Raw genomic sequence first — 20,808 nt, forward strand, 5'->3', positions numbered from 1 at the left:
ACAGCGGAGGAGAGGGAGGAGGAGGAGAGGAGAGGGAGAGAGAGGAGGAGGAGAGAGGGGGAGGAGAGAGGGAGGAGGAGGAGAGGAGAGGGAGAGGGAGGAGGAGGAGAGGGAGGAGAGAGAGGAGAGTGGGAGGGAGGGAGAGGAGAGGGGAGGGAGAGGGAGGGAGGAGGAGGAGGAGAGGGAGGGAGGAGGAGGAGGAGAGAGAGGGAGGAGGAGGAGGAGGGGGAGGAGAGAGAGGAGAGAGGGAGGAGGAGGAGGAGAAGAGAGGAGAGTAGGAGGGAGAGAGAGGGAGGAAGAGGAGAGTGGGAGGGAGAGGGAGGGAGAGGGAGGGAGGAGGGGAGGGGGAGGGAGAGGGAGGGAGGAGGAGAGGAGAGGGGGAGGGAGAGGGAGAGAGAGGGAGGGAGAGGGAGGGAGGAGGAGAGGAGAGGAGAGGAGAGAGGGAGGGAGAGGGAGGAGGAGGAGAAGAGATCAAAGCCCACCAATAAATGATTTCCCACCAACGGCCAGTGAAGCCTAATGCACACCTACATTATGAAGAGCCCGGCCATTATAAAAATGGGCTGTGACAGGTGTCAACCCCCTCCCCCTCAGTATCGACTATTTATATATTATTGTTTTACCACATCTTACTGGTTACTCCCCCCCTCCATTATTTACTGTAATTAACTCAAGACACATCTTTTCAGTCTGTGCCTGTAATTTAGTCATTTATTCCCGTGTCTCAGCTGTAAATCTGCACTTTATATACGGCCTCGTCGTACTTCTTGCTTTTGCACTGCTAGTATTGTGATTTCGCCTACGCACCCTTCCCCTTAGCTCTTAAATAGGACTTCACATCTTGTCTGCACTCATTCGCGATTGCAATCTAGGATGTGGGACTTGTATTTTATATTAACTGTATATTGTCCTGTGCACTTGTGTAATTATGTGAACTTTTAATTGCATTGTTTTGATCTGTAATTTTAGGTTGTATTATTGCACTTTTGTAATGCTCATATATTATGTAACTCAGCCTGGATAAGGGCATCTGCTAATGAATAAATAATATTTATTGACAGGCGCCCATATCCTTACAGGTTACCCCAGCCCTAGCTAATTTTAACTCCAGCAGTAATCTGTAATGCATTTTATTGATCTATTGACGATTCATTTAAAGCAGTGACAAACCGTAGACATCAGAAGCTTTAAATTGATGTTGTTGTGCTTTTTGTTCATGCTTATAACCTTTCCTTCACTGTAATGTTAAGTATGCACCAACCAATCACCCTGTCAAAATAATGATGTAACACTGGCTCGATGGGGCCCCTTCACTACTACCATTACAACATAGAAGATGTCGTACGTGATCTTCCATCATGAAGAAACTACTATCAGTAGGCTGTTGTGGTCCTGGGTGTTATATTAGTCAGGATCATATTAAATTTCCCAGAGGAACAGTGGCAAAGCAGCAGGAAACCCTGGACTGGAGGTGACTGCATACAAACGCCACCTCCCAGTGGGCTCATGAGAGGGCAAGGCTGCATTGCTGCTGCTTTGACAATTTCCCCAATAGATTTAATTTATTGAATGTCTTTTGCTTTGCCTACCCGAGAGGCCTGTATCCCTGCGCTGTTGCTCAAAGGGGGATTCCTGGGGGAACCGGTGTCCTCAGCTCTGAGCTAGTTAATTGGTCTAATTAAAGTCCTCTCCAACCCCAAAATGTTCAGTGGGAAATGCACCATGAGTCAACAGTGTACGAAGAAAAGTAATTGGCTTAGGAAAACCTTAACTGAGCTGAACTGCGGAAACGAGGAATTCAGTTGGAACAGAAATGTCTGCAGTTTGACACCCTTGTCGGTCTGAACAGAAGCACACTCGCACTACTTGGTAACAGGTTGAATTTACATTTTACTTCCAAAAAAGGAATACATACACAGAGGGATGGAAATGGTACAGAGGAAGGCGGTGGGAACAAATATTTTGAACAATGATTTCTACAATGGCGTCTATGAGTAACATATCTTATTTTTTTAAACAGCAGATTCTTTAGCTTTCTTCTGGCATACCTCTGCCACACAGCACTAACAGGATTGAAAATTGTATTTATTAAGATAACATTTCTCAAGGTGAAGTCCAATGGAAACAATAAGTATCATACACAGTGTGAGTTTATAATACACAGCAATTTATATTCTTTTCCATTTTTTAATCGTTTTTTACTCAATATTTTTATTTTTTAATGACATAATGCAGTGAAAGGGTGGAGAGAGAGAGAAGTTATCATTACTACCACTAGAATAATTAAATTTGTATGTTATACATGTACAGCAACTAACTGCTTTACAAAAAAGCAAAATAATACAATATATCATCACATGTATTTACAGTGTAGTAAATATACCTTTGTCAAATTTTACACAAAAAAATATTTACAGAGGTGAAACGTACTGCATTAAAAAAACAAAAACAACGACAAAAAAAGAAAAAATAGTGTGGCCAACGCTCAAAAGTGACACCTTGTGGCAAAAAATGGTTTTGCATAACCTCAAGTAAGACGTGCCTAATTTTAGGTCATTACACCTTACACACGAAATGTCTGACTGCAGTTAGAAATAGTGCAATTCTACACACTGCACACGGCTCTCTCACCCAAACCAGACTATCAGTTCTACGTACTCGTTTAGCTCTTAATCACAGTACAAATGTACAAAAGTCTTTTGGTGCCCGTGTCCTCAGTTAGAAAATGACAGGGACAGATTTATTACACGTTCCATCATGGTGCTGAATGCCCCTTTAACTCCTGTGTAAAGAACAACTCATCTCTCCATGATGCAAAGTAAAAGCTGTAACTGAAACACTACTGTGAGATCTAAACCGAAGGCTATCAGAGTTAAACTCAAGGCTACCTATATACAGCATTCAACTCTAAATTTAAAGTTTTCTTCTCGCCATTCTTAATACATGGCCTGCTATAAAGACAAGGGTATACCAAGGCAGTGAGTATGTGTACCATTTTAACAAGGAATACATTTTGATCAGACTGCAGCAAATGTGCACAGTTGTTTCTCTCTAAAAGCCCGAAATTGGGGAGGGGTAGTATAGAAACTAGAGAAATAAAATTTCATACTGAAACTTTGTACCATATTATGAAAAACAACTGAATTGGGGATGAAAACACAAAAGGTTTTGTAACAAGTTTATATTGTTGTCACGGAAGGAGGTGCACACTGCCGCTGGGATGGAGTGTTCAATCTGTCCCAAAGTGTCACATTTTGTTCCCAACTATTATTTTTTCACATTATATTTGACTCGCAAATCTGTTTTGGTACGCGGATTTTGCTGAGAAGGCTTTTCAGAACAAGTTTTGCTGGCACACAGCATGAGACTGGGGGGAAAAAACAAAAAACAAAATGCAGTTTGAATATTACACAATAGGGGGGACAAAAATGACAACAGAAAAGGAAACAAGAAAGTTCGTCTGTCTTAGTTTCTCTCTTCCAGATGGTTTTGCATTTGGTTTTAGACTGCAGATCACAAAGCCGGGGTAACAGACAGAGCAAAATCAGGATGTGCAGATAGGTTTGTAATTAGACATGAATTTTCGTGAACCAAACCTCAAAACCAAGGGAGTGAAAAAAAGGGTTTCATTTCGTTCTTTTCAGCCTCGCCTCGCTTACTGTGTGCAACACCATGAAAAGGCTTGTAGGGCAGACATTAAATAACTACAAATGACTGTAAAGTGCCTGAAAACATCCCTTGAACATCTTTTAACCTTTAGGTTCTCCATATAGACAGTTTTTTTTTAATGCTTCCTTTAGGGATTACATAAATTCTTGTTTGGTCCATATTTCATAAGTATAAAACATCAAATTAACAATAATCAATCAACTACGCAAATAAAAAGTATTAATTCTACGTAACGTCATACACTTATATACTGTGCATGTATGTGTTCTGTATGTATACGTGTGTGTGTGTGTGTGTGTATATATATATATATATATATATATATATATATATATATATATATATATATATATATATATATATATATTATACACACACAGACATATAATATATATATATATGTAAAGATTGAGGCTGACTGGGTTACAGATGTACTTTGTCTCTCAAAGCCACTGATCAAAGAGCTTATTCTTCTACTGTATTGCAAACTGTATACTGTATTCCTAGACTTTGGTTTCTTTAATAATACTATGTTCAGTTCTATAATACTAGTCAGATTATGTTTGGTACCCTTATTTTATTCAGTTTTAAAAGCCATTTCATTTTTCCCTTTATTTCCTCTCTTGGAGAGGGAGGACTGTGTTTCAAACAGGCTTTTACTCTCGTGATTCAAGTATATAAAACATTTGTAAACAAAATGAACCCATTTAACATGGTGACTATTTCATTACACAGTATCCATTTGTCCTCTCTCCGATTGACACCCACTCTCTAGAATAGATTAACTGGCGACCGCATCACAATTCAGCAGTGTGCGTGCGGATGCATATTTGTGTTTTGTTTTTCTGTGGGATACATAACCAGCACATCACCATCACATCCAGAAAGAAAAAGGTTAAGACTGCTGGAAGCTGGTTCTTGTTAAAAGGTGTTGTTTGTCATTTTGTTACAGATGCGCCTCACACTAGCTAACTGCAGTCATAGTCACATAAAACAACTCCGAATGCCATCTGCCTTGGATCTTTCTTTTGCAGAATCTCTCATTCATTCCCTCAAGTGTACAACACACACTAGGGTGATTCAGCAGACGTGTCCACCAATTCCAACAATCGCATAGCTTTCGTGAAAACAAAAACTATACTCTGGGTCTTCTCCAGATCATTCAGACAGTGTGGTGTTGTCCAGTATTACATCATTGCTTGCCAGAGCTTGCTTAGGGGAATTCATTGTTATGGAGAAAACAATGCTGGGCACAGTTGAAAGCTAGACTGCTGAAGTATACTACAACACTAATATTAGCAGCCAAAATATTATGATACAGTTAGCAATCATAAGTAATTAAAAAAACAAACAAAAACAATACGAGTATGTCAGTTTTCATTCATTGTAAGGAAATACAACTGTTCTACACAACTGGACTGAATCGGAACACTAATTCTGGCAACAATACAGATCAGCTCTAGACGCTACTGTATTCTACTTGCACTTTTCTAGCATTAGTAAAAGTGCAATGATGCGGTTTGGGGAAGTAACAAACCAAGAAAAAGGATTTATGAGAGCTGGAAACGACATTCGCGCACATACGGGACACACTTGCACAGCAGTATGGATTAAGAACCAAAAGTGAAGAATGGTTCCTAGAAAAACACCAGGGTGGGACCTTGCTTCAGTCTTTTTGTAGGACACTTGGAGGGGTGCCCAAGCCAAGGCAGTGCGGAAGGGGGCCAGACTGACCAAGGGAGGCCCTGGCGCGGTGCAACTTGCGTCGCGTTCAGTGAAAGGTAAAGCACAGCCGTTCGTACCAACCACCCTCGACAAGCGCACACGGAAATCCGTCCCTACATGCCCAGGATGAGAGAGCCACAAAAATCACTTTTAAAAGTAAAAAAAAAAAATCAGAAACAGGCTTGATTTTCCTTTCGCTAGTGCAAAGCTACTCTTTGGTGCAGAGTCTATGGCCCACTAATGATGGTACACTGGATCTGTCCCCCTTGAGACCGATCATCTCGTTGCACGCGCACGGCCGAGCGGACCGAGAGGCTTCCGTGCAGCGCAAGCCTGCGTTTACTGCCTCTTTACACATGTACACACAAATACATGTGCTACTGAATGCGTGTTTAACCTCCTAGAGTATTCAATGTCAGATTAGTAAACTGTTTATATATTGGGGCTATTGACCACAAGAAAGAGGCCATCTACTGAAAATAGCTAGACACCAAACGCAGGTTACACCACGAAAGGGAAGGCAGGACAGTCTATATGAGACGCACAACCAGTAATCGGCTTTTGTAATGCTTTCGAATGTTTCTTGGCATCGTATCGCACAACGTGTGACTTGTAAAGATGGCTGCCACAGTACAGGTGAACGTTCAAAGCAGTTCTCTCGCGTTCGTCCACTTGCAACACATATCCGTCACCATTCAAAAGGGTAAAATAGAGATACTTCCGAGTTAATACTATATCTTGTATTTACTTCAATTCTAGGTTACCGCGTTTTGGCAAATCGGTTTTGCATATAACGATTGTATCCATTATTGTCTTCTGGACTGTAAACAAATCAAAGTGTGATTTTTTTTTTTTTGTATTTTTTTTTTAATCAATAAAATAAAGGCGCTTTTCTATTTACATGTACGTGTTGTATTTCTAGTGTCTTACTGTCTTTTTTTTTATTATTTTTTTATTTCTTTAAGAATGAATGCTGAAAAAACAAACACAAATTCTCCATAATGGATACTTAGCTATACAGGGCAATTACTATCAGGCAGAGGGGTACTGATGATTGTATATTTGACTATTATAAGATAGAATGCTATTACATTTTGCAGAACACACAAGTCTCTAAAATTAGTACCTGTTTTTACTTTCCAAAGCAAGGTTCTCTTAGTTTTTTCCTTTTACATTTTTGTACAAACTATAAACATCTGAAAACCCTGACAAAGGCACACAAAGGATTGAACAACATCCCAAAATGTGTGTTTGTGTGAGAGATCATGCTTCTTTCTGCTTTCTGAGTTTCTGAAACCTATCGGGATTCAAGAGTTCCCAAACCGGAACATCCATCCTAATCTCCACACATATGAGATACAGTACATTACCAGTCAGTATAAGCGGTGAACTTCCTGTATACGGGTCATAATCTGGCTAGTATTTGTCCCCTGCAGTGTTTTTTGTTTCGTTTCTGGTAATGGATGTGGTTGGTGAAGACAGTAGGGATTTTCCTCCCTAGACTTCATTCTGGGACATTTTATCCATCTTAATGAATGCCATTCTTCACAGAGACCCCTCTACAGCTCTTCTGTGCCCCATACGCAAAGACTGACACCTGGGTTGTAATCTCACCTGGGAGGAATCCTTGAGTTCGAACTTCGTACTTTTTAAAATCAAACTGCCCTTGGTTTAAAAGGGAATTCCCAACTAGTACCTGTTAGCAACCTGCTGAATTTACATTTATAAAAACAAGTGTTTCCGGTCACCGATCGGCAACACTAAAAACACCAGTGGCGAACCCCCCCACCCCCAAAAAAAAAGTCAGCTAAAAGGAATTGTGCAGCACGCTCTGACTAGCAGATTCTTTCAACTTACGTAGTTATATATACGATTCCACGATAAAAAGCCACGTTCTGTGGATGAAAGAAAAGTGTGCAAATCATAGAAATTGTCTTTGATAACACTTTTCAATATTATATATAAAAAAGGCAAAAAAAAAAAAAACTAAAAATGATAAAGCAAGGAGTTTCATCTACAACAAAATGGCTTCCATTTTCTGACATCTACCGCAGTGTTAATTTCAGTGCTTTCTTCCAGCGAAAATAACGATTAAAAGAAAAAACAAACTAGTTATGACAAAGGAAAAAAATAAAGTCTTCAGTAATGCTTCAGAAACACTGGCTGGCTTTAAAATGAACAAAAATCTGAAACAAAAAAAAAAAAAAAAAAAAAGACTATTCAGGCAGTTCTTCAATAATGTTGATCAGACAAAACTGTCCGACTTTGACGGGTAAAATAAAAACAAAACGATAAATGAAACGAAGGAACAAACTTAAAAGAAAAAGAAAAGTGCAGCATCATGTCTGGAAAGGTTGGCTGGGAGATTCCCCCGTGTCGCTCCTCCTCCTCCTTCACACGATCTTCTTAATACTGGGCCTCTTGAAGCTGCCAGTGCTCCTCTGCTTCTGCACCTGGCTGGCCGAGCCGTGCCGCGTGCGCCCGCTGTTGCTGTGGCCCGTGGTCGGGGACAACTCCACGTTCTCTTTGTCGATTCCTGTCGGAGCGAGACAGAGGAGGGTGAGATGCAGGCTGACTGAGCGGTTTTCAACTCTGTGGCTGACAAACTTAAACTCAGGGTCCCCACGATCGCTCTCTGAAAACTCCTGAGATTTTCTCCCCCCTTCATCACCAATCTACACTCACATCTTACCACCACTGCTGGGCCATATTTTTGACTATTCTGTTTACTGTATTATGTGCAGTTTGATTGCTGTATCACATATCCCAAAAAATATCCCACATTTGAAGAGAAGCAAATGTGAGAAGTCCTTGCGATGCCTCTTCACAAAGACAACGAGAAGTTACACTTCTACCCGAGTTACACTTCTTGAAGCATTGGATATTTTTATATTTCTTAATCATAAAGCACAAATATCAAACAAATGACACACGACGCTAACATAAGTGAGGAAATAAAGTGGTTACCAGTAACACACACACACACACACACACACACACACATATATATATATATATATATATATATATATATATATATATATATATATATAAAAATGTATTTTCGGCCACAGACGTATTCTGCTGTGCACCAATATTTGTCTACCTTTTCAGTGATTTTGTTTCAGGCTTTGAATGCTATGATGAGTTGTGAGAACCCAGAACCTTCCACACAGACAGACATGGTTCCCACCAGGACTGTGACAATGGGGAGCGGGTGGCCAGATGCTTAATTATGTCAGTGCACCAACTAATCCCTCCACAGTCCACAGTCATTAACTGAAGAGGTCGTTTCGGAGCAGACCATCACCAAGATTCAAAGATCAGGACAACAAACCTCTTCAGACCCATTTTACCCTAACGAAGCTCAGGTATCTACCATCTTCCATCATATATACCAGGGGGAGGCCAACCCTGATTCAGCGAAATTGTTAACTGATTCATTGAGCTGAATTAGTCATGAACTTCCATGAGTTCAAGGTATCCATTGATTGGTGATTGAGAGACCTGTAAAAACCTGCCAATTTTGGGAGCTGGAACAAGGCTGGCCACCCTGATATATACAGAAACGTCTAATAAAATGTATCATTATAATAAGAATATATATTATTCAAGTTAGCAACCCCCAAATCCTCTCAAATAAAATAGTGACCCTGAAAGAGCAATGCAGGTCTGGCCGGGATGCAGTGCTCTATCTGCCCAGTAGGTGGTGCTGTAGACGCAGTTTAAACATGACGAACTCGCAGCCTTGTGTAAATAGCAAGATCACTGACAAATCCCCTTTTCTGAACATAACTTTGAACTGCTTTCTTCAGCTTAGTACATGCTGGTTAAAAAATGAAATCATCCATCATACTGGGAACAGGAAGGAAGGGGAAGATGGGGTCTGGGTTTGTGGATTAAACCGTCTTGAGTTTTGAGACAATTGCACTTCTTATCTACGCAGGTTTTATCAACCCACCGGTAGACAAGATCCAATTGAAGGCCGATTCAAAAGAATGAAAGACTTACAAGTCTTGGCACGCTTTACAAGAAACCTAAATACAAGACATGGATTAAAGTTTTAAAAATCCCCAAATCAACAAACTACTTCAAGTTCAACAAACACCGGGGTAAAATTCTGCGGTCGATTATCTACCAGAAATCAACGGACCAACAAGCTGCGTGACGGTTACCTGGTGCGTTTTGTCAAGATCCAAACACTTCGATTCTCTGTTTGTCTACAAAAGAAATTCACAGAGCAGAACCTTGGCAAAGTTGAGTTTCAATGTCTTTGTAAAAACTGCTCTCTGTGAAGCATTAAGTTCCTGTACAGCATATGCATGTCTCTTACACCTCAGACAAACTCTCCCTAATTAGACTTTTCTCTGAAATGTAAAGCAGATACCGCCATTTTAATACAGGAAAGTGAAAAATTGAATTCTTCAGAAACAATGTAAATAAAGAGACACTCGACTACCATGAAACCGGAAATCAGGTTTCTAATTCTGTTTTTTGCTTCAGTTATTATATTATGATGACTAAGTGCGGCACAGAAACGTTTGGCAGGAGAGTTACACAAGAGTCTGGGACTGAAAACACTTTCTTTGCGGTACATCTATTTCCACAGAGAACTGGCAACTTCACTTTTAGTACTGAGCGAACAAAAAACACAATAAAGCATTGTGATAAACCCTAGCCATTTAAGGTTTTGTTTCTCCCCCCCGATGTAATCTTCCCCCACCCACCTCTCGGGTCTTCAACAGAGCCGTAAATAAAGTCAAGTGGTGTAAAGTTATTGCTCTTGGAAGTCCGGCCTTCGGCTGTGGTTTACAATCTCCTATCTTTAGGAGTTAGTGCCCTGGCCCTGTGAGTCTGCCCGTGGTTCTGGGCCAGATCAGTGATCATGTGAGGGAGGGGTGAGGAGGAAGAGGAGGAGGAGAAAGAGGAGTACCTGGACAGACGAGGAGCGGTGTGAAAACGGCAGACTTAGAGCAAGCCAGAGAAGCTTCATAGACAGAGGATGGGAAAGAAACAGCAGTGAGTGACCATGAGAGCCCAGAGGATGACAGAACAAAAACCAAGAAATAAATAATGATTTACATAAAAACTAAACCACAAAAAGCTAGACAACATTTTCTCTCATTACCTCATATTATCACAAACTTTAGAAACAAGTACAATATTTTAAAATATATATTTTAGTAAAATACTGACAGGATTTCTTAAATATTATTAAAAGTAGGGTAGCCTGGTTTTTGGTGTTATGTTACCAGACTACACTGGGTTTAAACCAAATTAAAAGAAGCTATACAAATTATCAAATGCGTTAATTTATACTGTGCTGAATTCTCTCCACATTAAGTAAATGTCATTTTTCTTGAATTGAAATGCTAAGCCAAAGCAAATGATATGAAGAAAGTCAACTGCTTGATTGTATGTTAAACTTGTGGCCTCTGTTGTATTTTTGCCATGTCCAATTGAAATGGACAAGATGCACTGCAAAATACTGGATTTATCATGTTCCGTTTTTTAAATGCATTATGAATTATTTCTTAAATGTTTTGAGACTCTCTACGAAGTTAAGAGGGAACTATTTGATTAATATTTGGTTTTATGATCACTTCCAAAAAAATAAATACATTTATAAGTAACAAGATGAACAAAGCAAAAGAATGAATGAATAAATGTTAGAATAAAGCTAATCTGCAACACAAACACAATATAAACAAAAAAGAGAATGCAACTTAAAAGTTACCACTGTTTACAAACTATAGGCTTGGGCATTACTTGCCCAATACAGCTCTATAGTTTTCATTTGTACCAGGCATTTTCTGGGGCACCACATCGGAGGACCTCAATTGGGGCAATGTTGGGGACCGTCTATAAACTAGACAGCACCATGCGCCGCACATCGCCCCGCGCAGACAGCAAACAGGCACATCAAAACAGAAATGGGGGGAAAAAAGAAAACAGGAAAAGAAAACAAAAGAAAAGCAAGGTTGAGTGCATTAAAAAAAATTAACAATACACAAGCACATGCAAACAAATAAGAGAAACTGGAAAAAAAAAATGATTTTTTGCCACAAAACCACACAGACGGATTAACCTTAAAAAGCCAGAGCAAAGTGTGGTGCAGTTTAGTTTATTTTCTCCCCCTGGAGTAGATCCGAAGCTGCCAAGTCTATTTACTGTTTTCCCAAACCATAAACCTTTAATTAATATTTTAAGTTGTTTCTGGCCTACTTTAGAAAAATAAATTCAATTCCCTTTAGAAAGAAACAAAAAGTGGAGCAAACTTTTTTTTCTTGTACCAAATTCAGTAATTTGGATTCTACTTGCATCTAATGATATCTGTATAAAAAGTAATAAATGTCATGCATTACCGATTTTTTAAATGCTAGACTTCTTGTGGTGGGTACCGGAGAATCAATTAACCATTAATAAAATTAATTCAGGCTGACAACGGATAAGTTACAAAGTATCACGACTTTCCTTCAGTGTAATTGAAATGAGGAAATGAACAAGAGGACATTGTTTTTGGTTAACTTCTACTAATAAGAGTAACAAATAAAGGTAATATCTAGCATTATTTCTGAAACTTGTCTTATCATTTAAAGAGCTGCAAATGGCACGGATGAAAGGTAACTACATCCCTCTGAGGGGCACCGAGTCTGGATTTCATTTTTAGCTATCGTTCATATCTCAGCCAATTCAACAGAAAACGTACAGCGCATATCCCCACAACCGCAAACAGCAAAAATTACACGAGACCAAAAGCCTTGTATTTATAACACAATGAAGATCTAAACAATAGCAGCCTTTTTTCAAACCACGTATTGTTAAAAATGCATTGATGCAGAAGCTGACTAAATAAGATCTTCAAAATGAATACACGGACACATTTCAACATAAAATATACTTTTCCCTTCGAATCTGGTGCTTTAAGAAACAAAAGGTAAATGCAGTGTTTTAAGAGTCTGCAATGAGATCTGTATTGAAAGTGGAAGTGAATGTCTGAATACCGGAGTCGGGAAAGACTTGGAGAGAAGCAGCCAGGAGGAAACTATGTTACAAGTTGAAATATGCAAACATCTGGGTTAATACTGCAGAACACGTGGAAAGAAGTGAAGAAACGGAGAGAGAAGTAATGAATGATATCAATGTTTCCCAGAAATGAATGTGTGTGACAGAATGAACCACTATGAAACCACTACAGCCCATTCATGTGTGCCTGTGTGCATTTACACACGTGTGCAGGGAAGTAAACTCCAGTTTCAGAGCGGTTTGACAAATTTGAGTTTTTTTTTTGGTATTTTAAAATAGACGGTGGAATGGTTTCATTTCAGTGCCTGTAGGTCTGTGCTTGTGTGCACTCGTGTCAGTGTCTGTGCGACTGCGTGTCGGCGACGACGGTGTCCGAGCCTGCGTGCTGACCTGGGGAATGCTGGGAGGTGGCGAGCGAGGTCATGGAGTTGGACAGGTTGAGGTTGGCGGTGATGCTGAGCTGGCTCTGCACGGGCGGGGGGTAGGGCGACGTGGGCGTGCGCAGGGACTCCTCGCTGGTCTCCTCATCGATGCCCGGCAGGTAGGTGTCGATCAAGGCATCCAGGAACTTCACGATCAGCACGGCGTCTTCCGGGATTTGGGTTTGCTGTGCAGGGGGCGAGAAAATGGGCCGGTGAACAGATCCGTTTTAAACTGGGGTTCTCGACACGCACATCTAGATACGAGTATGAGTGAGGGTGTGCTTTATAGCGTAGAGCACAGATTAAAAGAATGAACTACCGTATAGATGGAAAAACCCAAGTGTCCCCTACAGCTTCAACTTCAGCGGCCAGGTGTGTGGATGATAATGAATGTTTTGACTTTGTTTACATAAAATGTGCAGGAAACTGAGACAGATTGATTCTTCAAGAGCCTAAATGACAAGCCTGGAGATTAGTCAGAGACTCTTTATAAGCGACAGATCCCTCTCTCAGGTGGAGCACCGCAAACATCTATCAATTCACCCGGCTGCCGTTCTATTTCTCATCAGTAGTAATGTCTTGCATTTAAACAACAGATAATATGAGGAGGGAAGAGGGTGGCGGTGCTGTGGGTGCTGTCCGATAAATCTTGATGTACTCTGCAGATTCGGTTCTGTTGCAATAATTGCTTAGCAAGGCTGAATTTTTTTCACGCTGCCAACGAAAATGAAAAGCAAACACAAGGGTGATTAATCATACCTTTGAGAAAGGACCAGCAAACCTCCACAAGCCATTGAAACCAAAGCCTAAAATGAGCGAGAAAGAGAGACAGGGAGAGACGACTGAGTTTGAGTTTGGAGTTTGGAGCAAACCAACTTGAACAATTAGCAGCAAAGTTGATTTTATATGCTGTGAAGTTAATGCATTTAGACCACAGGGGCATATATATTGAAAAGGGTTCTTTAAAATATTCAGCTGTTCACTGCAAAAAAGAAAATCTACTTAAACGATACTCAAACTACAAACATGTAGATATACAAAAGGTACTAGTCTGGCATGGGGTTACATTATTCAGTCAAAAAAGACTGGTGACCAATAGTACAATCCAATACCACCAGAGAGAGGCGGGTGCCAGTATCTTTGCTAACGCAGTGTATAAGAGTGTGTGCGCCTGTGTGAGAGAGAGGTGGTGCCATTACTCTGCAGGTAGGAGGGCTGGTACTGCGGGGGGGACTCCTCGTGGTACACCACACTCTGCACGATGCCATGGATGGGGTTCAGGAGGTTGGGGTCTTGGCACAGTGATAGGAGGGTATTTATCTTCGAGTCTAGTAAGTTGTGGCTGAAAGGAAAACAAAAAATCGTGTTTACTACAGCATACATCAATACGCAACCCAACCACAACAAAACAATGGCATTCAAAACCCGCCAACAGTTCCAGTTCCAGTACCGGATTAAATCAAAACCTTGACACACCCGCTAATAGCCAACTATGAACCTGTACATCATAGTTACATTTATGGGCAGAAAAAAGGATCATATTACAAAAAAAGTACTGAGTACAGTATCTTAGTCTTCTATTAGCGGGTTGGTCAACGTTGTGATTTAAATCCCAGCTAAAGTCCCAAGTGTGCAACGCATTCATATTCTCCACTCCAACCCAAAGTGCTGACTTAAGAGAAACAGTATGGATCCGATAAATATAGTCACAGATATCACGTGCTGGTTCAACAGTTTGAATTATGTGCATGAAGCTGATCTCTGGCAGCTGATTCGCCAGATAAAGGCACTTCCATTGCATCACAGAAACGTGAAGGACACCCGACGGACATGTCGCCTTGAGGTCACGCCCCTAGCACTCCCGCAAGCTGACATCTTCAAAGTGACTGCATTGGATGTTACAATTGACCCACTGAAACCTTCATTATGATTTGAAGGATGACAACAGAAAGTGACACACTTAAAAGTTACTTACACTATAGAAGTAATGGGCGGGCGTGTATAAAAGCTTATTTCTCTTAACTCCAAAAACTCCACAGAACTCAACTCTAACAGACAGTAGCGTGAGAAACACAATGCTAATTAGCGTTCAACTGTTTTCTGAAATGATGTTGTGCGCTCTTCTTCAATATTGCTCACCACATTTATTTCAGGGGTAGGGGAATTTGTTAATCATAGCCACAACTAAACACCAATACATCACCGTAAGCCTTCTGTGGGAACTCTGTGTCAATGTTCATGTCGATTACTCATGCACAGCATGCCAACATCCACCACAGACAAACAACAGTGCTCAGCTTTGCTCATGCAAGCTCCAGTACAGATCCCTCAAATGGGACTGTAATAAAGTATTTAATCCCCTCATCTCTCACACCCGGACATTTCTCAAATGGTTGTCATCTTTTCTGCTAACAGTTAATGCTCATTTTAGGTGGTCTAGTTTTGCTTTTGTTTGTGTTAAACTTCAATTAACAAAAGAAAGTCTAGATTGGACAGCAACGACGTAAATCTCAGCAGTGAATGAGTGCACAAGCTACACACAGAGCAGGGCAGGAGCACTTACACAACTGGAAAGACCTTTGGGAAGACAACACTAGCTTCAGCTAAATACTCATAAAGGATCCGCTGGTCGAACTCATCTGTCGTGTATTTCACCAGCGTGGCCTGCAATGCAAAAAAGACAACTTGGAATAATCGGACACTGAGAACTTTCTCCTGTGATTCATTCCTAGTTCTCATGGGTTCCCGTTGTTTGTTCTGCAAACAGTCCATGTAGAACATAGAAATGAAGGGCTTGCAAAAAACCTTCATGTGTTTTTGAGGTCTGTATCTACAGACCAGAGGCCTAGTTGTCATTTCCCCTCCTCATGTGGTTTGCCTTTTAAATTGCAGCATCCCTATCTTGTTAATCTTTTCTTCAATGGACGATATATATGGCCAATGAGTTCATGTTGGTCTGCAATTATGTGGGAATGTGATTAAGAGACAGAACTGAAGTCTATTATTGCGAGAAGGCTGAAAATCAATACGAGTGATGGTGTGTAGGGTCTGAAATTAATAGTGGAGTGTCTGGGGAGGGTGGAATAGGGGGGCATGGATGGAGGAGGGAGAAAAGGGGAGGATGGGAGGGGATATGAGATCGCAATGGGAGAGGATGAGGAGGGAGGAGATGGAGGGATGGTCTTACAAGGACAGTGAGGAGCAGCGCCTGGATCTTGGGGTCGGTGAGGACCTCCTCGTCCAGCAGCACATTGGACTCGGACACGGAGACTTTCCGCAGGTGAGGGTGCTGCTGGGAGTTGGCTATTCTTTGGGTCTCTGCAGCAGAAGGAACAGGGAAGGGGGGAAAGGAAGAAGAAAGGGGGGAAAAAAAAGACAGATCAAAGATGAGAGTACCGTTTATTAATCCTGGATCAAACATGGGGATCTCTTGCTCTGGCTAACGCAGTGGGATCAAAGTATTGTCATTGATCCTGTTCTAGCAGAATCTTTCCTTGAAGTGGCAGGGACACAAACCTCACTCACTTAGCAACTATTTAAAACTTACACCTAACAAATGCACGTTTTAAGATTTCCCCCCTGCCTTCTTTCCTTTTCAGATCTTCCCATCAATGCTCAAACTACAATCAGTCAAGTGACAATGATCCAGTGGACAGGGCCCCTTCATTCATGAATTCTCCTTTAAAAAAGCTCACCTATTTCATAATCATTTTCTGCTACTCTCCTCATCTTGGGAGGCGTGGTGATGCCAGATTCAATCTCTGGTCTCTTTGGTGCTTTAGTGTCTGATATCAAGTGGTCAAAGCTCTTCCTTGTGCCTGGGCCACAGAAACGAGGGTTAGTGAGTGTTAGAACAAAAGGCTCTTCAAACACAATCATCAATCATCACAGGGCACATTATGAAAGTCACACAGGCGCTCTCCACATTCGTCTTGGTTTTATGTCAGCCAGGGACCGCACATCAGTTCACCTTGATAAAGGCCCCTGTGGACTGTCAGGAAAGTGACAAAGAGCAGTGCTATTGAAACAACACACTTGTTTCAAACACCTTGCTCCATAATGCTATTTCTGTTACATTTTAGTTTTTCACTTTAATATCACCAGTGGTTCTCCACTATCAAACAAGATGGTTATAAAAGAGGTATACACTTTTCTGCCTGGGTAATTTTCAAAGTCCATTGCAGTTAGTCCTGTTAGGCCAATTGTCATGAAGTGTTATGGTGCAGAAACACAGCATTTGCAGGCATCACACGTGCAGGGTGCCAGGTGTGCAGTGCGGGTAAAAGGGGCAGAACCGGGTCAAGTCCCGATGCGACTCACCTAGCAGTTTCTTGGTGTTGGCCTGGGATGGCTGGCCCATGTCCAAGCTCATGGACTTCCGTGTGCGGGGGCTGATTTGCCCCACAGTTGGGTAGTTGGCAACCAGGTATCGGTCTGAGACTTTGGGGGACGTCCAGGGCTGGCTCTCCCGCAGCGTCCTGCCGAGCCCAAGGCACGAGAGAGAGAGAGAAAGTGAGGCAGAGACGGAGACATCTGAGAAATCCATAATCAACTAATAAGAGAATGCACCGCACAGGTTGCAGAAATGCAGTTACTATGAAACACAAAAATATAAATACATATGACATATCTATATACGTGGTCTGTAACCACGTAGAAGAGCTTGAAGTCTTTCATGTGTGTGTGGCTTTTTTTTCCTGTTTCTGCTGTAAAAGCCAGTGTTCATACAGTCACCCAGAGAGTTTCACTTCTGTGGTGGCCAGCTCTAATTTTTAAAAAGGGCTCTGTGGTGAGAACATGGCATGACATAGCGTGTATATAAATATGTGCAAGACGCTGTATATATATATATATATATATATATATATATACACACACACACACACACACACACACACACACAAGGCTGAGAGAGTGGACCAAAATGAGAAAGTACCCCATAGTTTTGGGGTGCAGAGAAGATCAGATGTAATTTAGCTCACTAGATCTTTATGGTACCTGGTGACTGTATAGTACTAAAGGCTGGCAAAACATGACAGCCATGTCACTATGGTGCACTGGGAGCCCACTGTGGAAAGCTCTGTGGTGAAAACGTCTGACACGGACCTGCAGCTGGGGTCACTGTGATGTAAGGGGTAGGTGTCCATGGGGACGTTCTCCATGGTCACGTCGGAGAGCAGCAGGGACTTCCTGTGTTTGAGGCTGCAGCGGCTGCGTACTTCCTCGGACACGGTCAGCAGAGCTGTACACAGGGAGCAGGCGAGATCTCACTCTCATCCCAAAACAGCACGGCTGCCCCACAGACCACCCAGCCCACTCCACCACCCGGCCACTGCCACCCCAGCACAACACACGTCCAGTTCAAAGACCCACACCGCCTCAGCCCAATAAAAAACTTCTCGGGACTAGGAATTTGTCACAATACATAAAAAAAGAAGGTCGAACAACAATTATTTTTTCAGAACAGGTTATTTTAGTCCAAACTGAGCCACTGAGATGTTGTCTTTGGAGTCTAGTGCTGGAATTTCCCGGGGTGAGACGAGCTTAACGCCACTGAAAATTAGTCATTATCTTTATTTTCCAAAGGCTCGGGAGCGTAGAACCCCTCACAGGGATTCCCCCGATCCCCTCCTGTGCAGTGGTCCGCCCCACTCACCTGCCAGATAGGCCACACTCTGGGTGTTGACCTCAAACTTGTCACAGTTGAGGTGTTTTCCCACCAGTGCCAGCAGCGTGTGGAGGATGCGCACGGTCCGCGCCACAGTGGTGGGGGAGGGGTGTCGGTAGCCTGCGGACAGGAAAGAGGGTCATGCACACACACTGAACCACCGCACCGGATTCGGAGGAGATGCAGACAGAAGGAGACTGATAAAGAGGGTACAAAACAGCTGCTGGCATAGCACAACGCTACACCTACACTGCTCTGGCATCGAAATAAAAGACTCTGATGGATACGCTGAGGGCGATTTTAAAAAAATATATAAGGTAAAAGGCACCAAATCAGTTAACAGGAAGGTGTGCCTGCTGTGGCAAGCGATTGTGTCACACGCTGGCTCGCCTCGTATGCGCGTCTCATACCTTTCAGCAGGTGTCCCACTAGTGCAAAGTTGAAGTTGGAGTTGAAGTTTAGGCCGACAAAGTGATCCATCTGTTTACAGTGCCACTCCAGGGGTTTCCTGATCTCCATGAACACCTCCTCTGGACTCTGCAGGGGGAGAGCGACATCGGGGCGGGGCGTCAAGGAATGGGTGAAAGAAATGCTGGGAAGGATGGATAATTTCCAACCCCCACTTTCACACGCTTACTGGTACAGTCAGCTACTGGTGGAGACAACCCAGACAGTCACTCTCTCATTGTCACAGGTTTAATTATTTATTTTACGCACTAAAAACCAGACTGGCTCCAGATGCTCGGGTTAGCACGGTATTTGCATGTCTTTAATTAGTCCCCCTATTTGTTCCTTTCTGAAGAACTGCCTCTGACACAGCAGGCATCACTTACAGACAGCCCATTAACACATGGCAGGTGAAAGACAACTTACACATCCCCGAAATCCCACTCCGATTTACTCCCCGGTGACGACAGCACCGCTTTGTTAAGTCAGTCAATTAGCGGCAGAAAAGGATGAATGCGAAATAGATAAACAACCAAGATTTAACACCAAGACAGGGACGTCTCCTAATGAATTGAAAGCAACGCAGTGAAACCACCTAAAAGCCAAATGTTTTATGTAGGCTGGTGGATGCAGGGAGATTAAGTGTCTCTGTGGGAGCTGCAGGGAAACAAAACAAAAACATGATCTGATACATTGTTAAAGTGCTTTCATTACGTTTACAGTCCGTGCCTGCATCCTCACCCTCACAGCATCTTTAGCGCACTTGTTCTGTAAGCAAGGGTAATACATTATCTCTTGTTGGAGATGACATCGGCATGCACTATTTCCCGTAAAACGACACCAAGATCTTGCTTGGAGTACGTGCTACACTTTCATCCCTTGAAAATTCCGCTTGGATCGAGTTTAATATTGTTTAATTATTATTATTGTATTATCATTGAAACAGACGTGTTGAGAAGAACCCTATGCTGCCCGAACAATCAGATTAAAAACATACATATGTATAATCACAGGAAGTCATACGCACTTTTACAAGATATGCACGCTGTTAAAAGCTACAGTTCAACAACTTCTTCACAGAACACAATTTAATCCTAATCTCCCCTTTTATCAGAAAACCACAAAGGAAGTTATTTTCCCCTCACTAAAACAATGAAGAGCTGTAGGTGTCTCTCGATCTTTCACCTTCATAGCAGATTTAACAAGCAGGCTAACATAAAAGCATCAAAGTGAAGTTGTAGAGCATCACATTGAGCCATTAGAGGGCAAGGGACTTTTTGAAGTGGCGAGTTTGCCCCTGCAGATGCGGTGGGCTGCGTACCTTGTCGTTGAAGACCCTCAGGCTGTCCAAGGTGTGCAGGTTCTGCTCCAACAGCGCCGTCCCAGCAGAGTAAAGATTGACCTCGTCCAGCTGCAGCACAGCGATGGCCACCCAGAACAGTGCTTTGTGCATCGGGGAGTCCTGAAGACCGACAGGGAGAAGACAAAGGCCCACATGAATGTTAAGCAGGTTCCGCTGCTGAGTTTGGTTTTCTTTTCATATTTGCCAAGACCAGAATGCAGTTCCCCATCACCTTATAAATACTATGAACACCACCAACAACCACCACAACCGCTAGCTGCTCAACATATGCTTTAGGACAATGGTGTGCAGGTGTACGATACATTAAAACGGGGTTTTATCTTGCTGTGGTTTTAACTTGTCTCTGCATATTTGAATTTAAAATGGTTTCAACTGAATTCTGAGAGATAAGGTGTAGTCAGAAAGGCCTTTTTTGGCCAGATAATGCAAATTGTTTATTCTCAGTATGATACAGTATTGGTAGTTTTTCACTGGGGCACTGGGAACAT

General features: G+C 42.1%; 1 protein-coding gene across 7 annotated transcripts in view; it reads right to left on the bottom strand.

The window, feature by feature from the left end:
• Positions 1–1,870: 1,870 nt before the first annotated feature.
• nf1a (neurofibromin 1a) overlaps positions 1,871–20,808 on the bottom strand; it is a 92,902-nt gene continuing 73,964 nt past the window's right edge. For all 7 annotated transcript variants that reach the window (XM_066696144.1, XM_066696142.1, XM_066696140.1 and 4 more), the window contains 12 exons: positions 20,279–20,419; positions 18,921–19,047; positions 18,499–18,630; positions 17,949–18,084; positions 17,163–17,320; positions 16,538–16,660; positions 16,030–16,160; positions 15,406–15,506; positions 14,042–14,184; positions 13,602–13,648; positions 12,811–13,027; positions 1,871–7,930 (listed from right to left, as the gene is read on the bottom strand). In XM_066696144.1, the coding sequence (XP_066552241.1) occupies positions 7,788–7,930; positions 12,811–13,027; positions 13,602–13,648; positions 14,042–14,184; positions 15,406–15,506; positions 16,030–16,160; positions 16,538–16,660; positions 17,163–17,320; positions 17,949–18,084; positions 18,499–18,630; positions 18,921–19,047; positions 20,279–20,419 (1,599 nt within the window). In that variant the 3' untranslated portion in view covers positions 1,871–7,787. The remainder of the gene's footprint in view (positions 7,931–12,810; positions 13,028–13,601; positions 13,649–14,041; positions 14,185–15,405; positions 15,507–16,029; positions 16,161–16,537; positions 16,661–17,162; positions 17,321–17,948; positions 18,085–18,498; positions 18,631–18,920; positions 19,048–20,278; positions 20,420–20,808) is intronic.

This window comes from Amia ocellicauda, chromosome 22, assembly GCF_036373705.1.
Source record: "Amia ocellicauda isolate fAmiCal2 chromosome 22, fAmiCal2.hap1, whole genome shotgun sequence".
In the NCBI taxonomy this organism is placed as follows: Eukaryota; Metazoa; Chordata; class Actinopteri; order Amiiformes; family Amiidae; genus Amia; species Amia ocellicauda.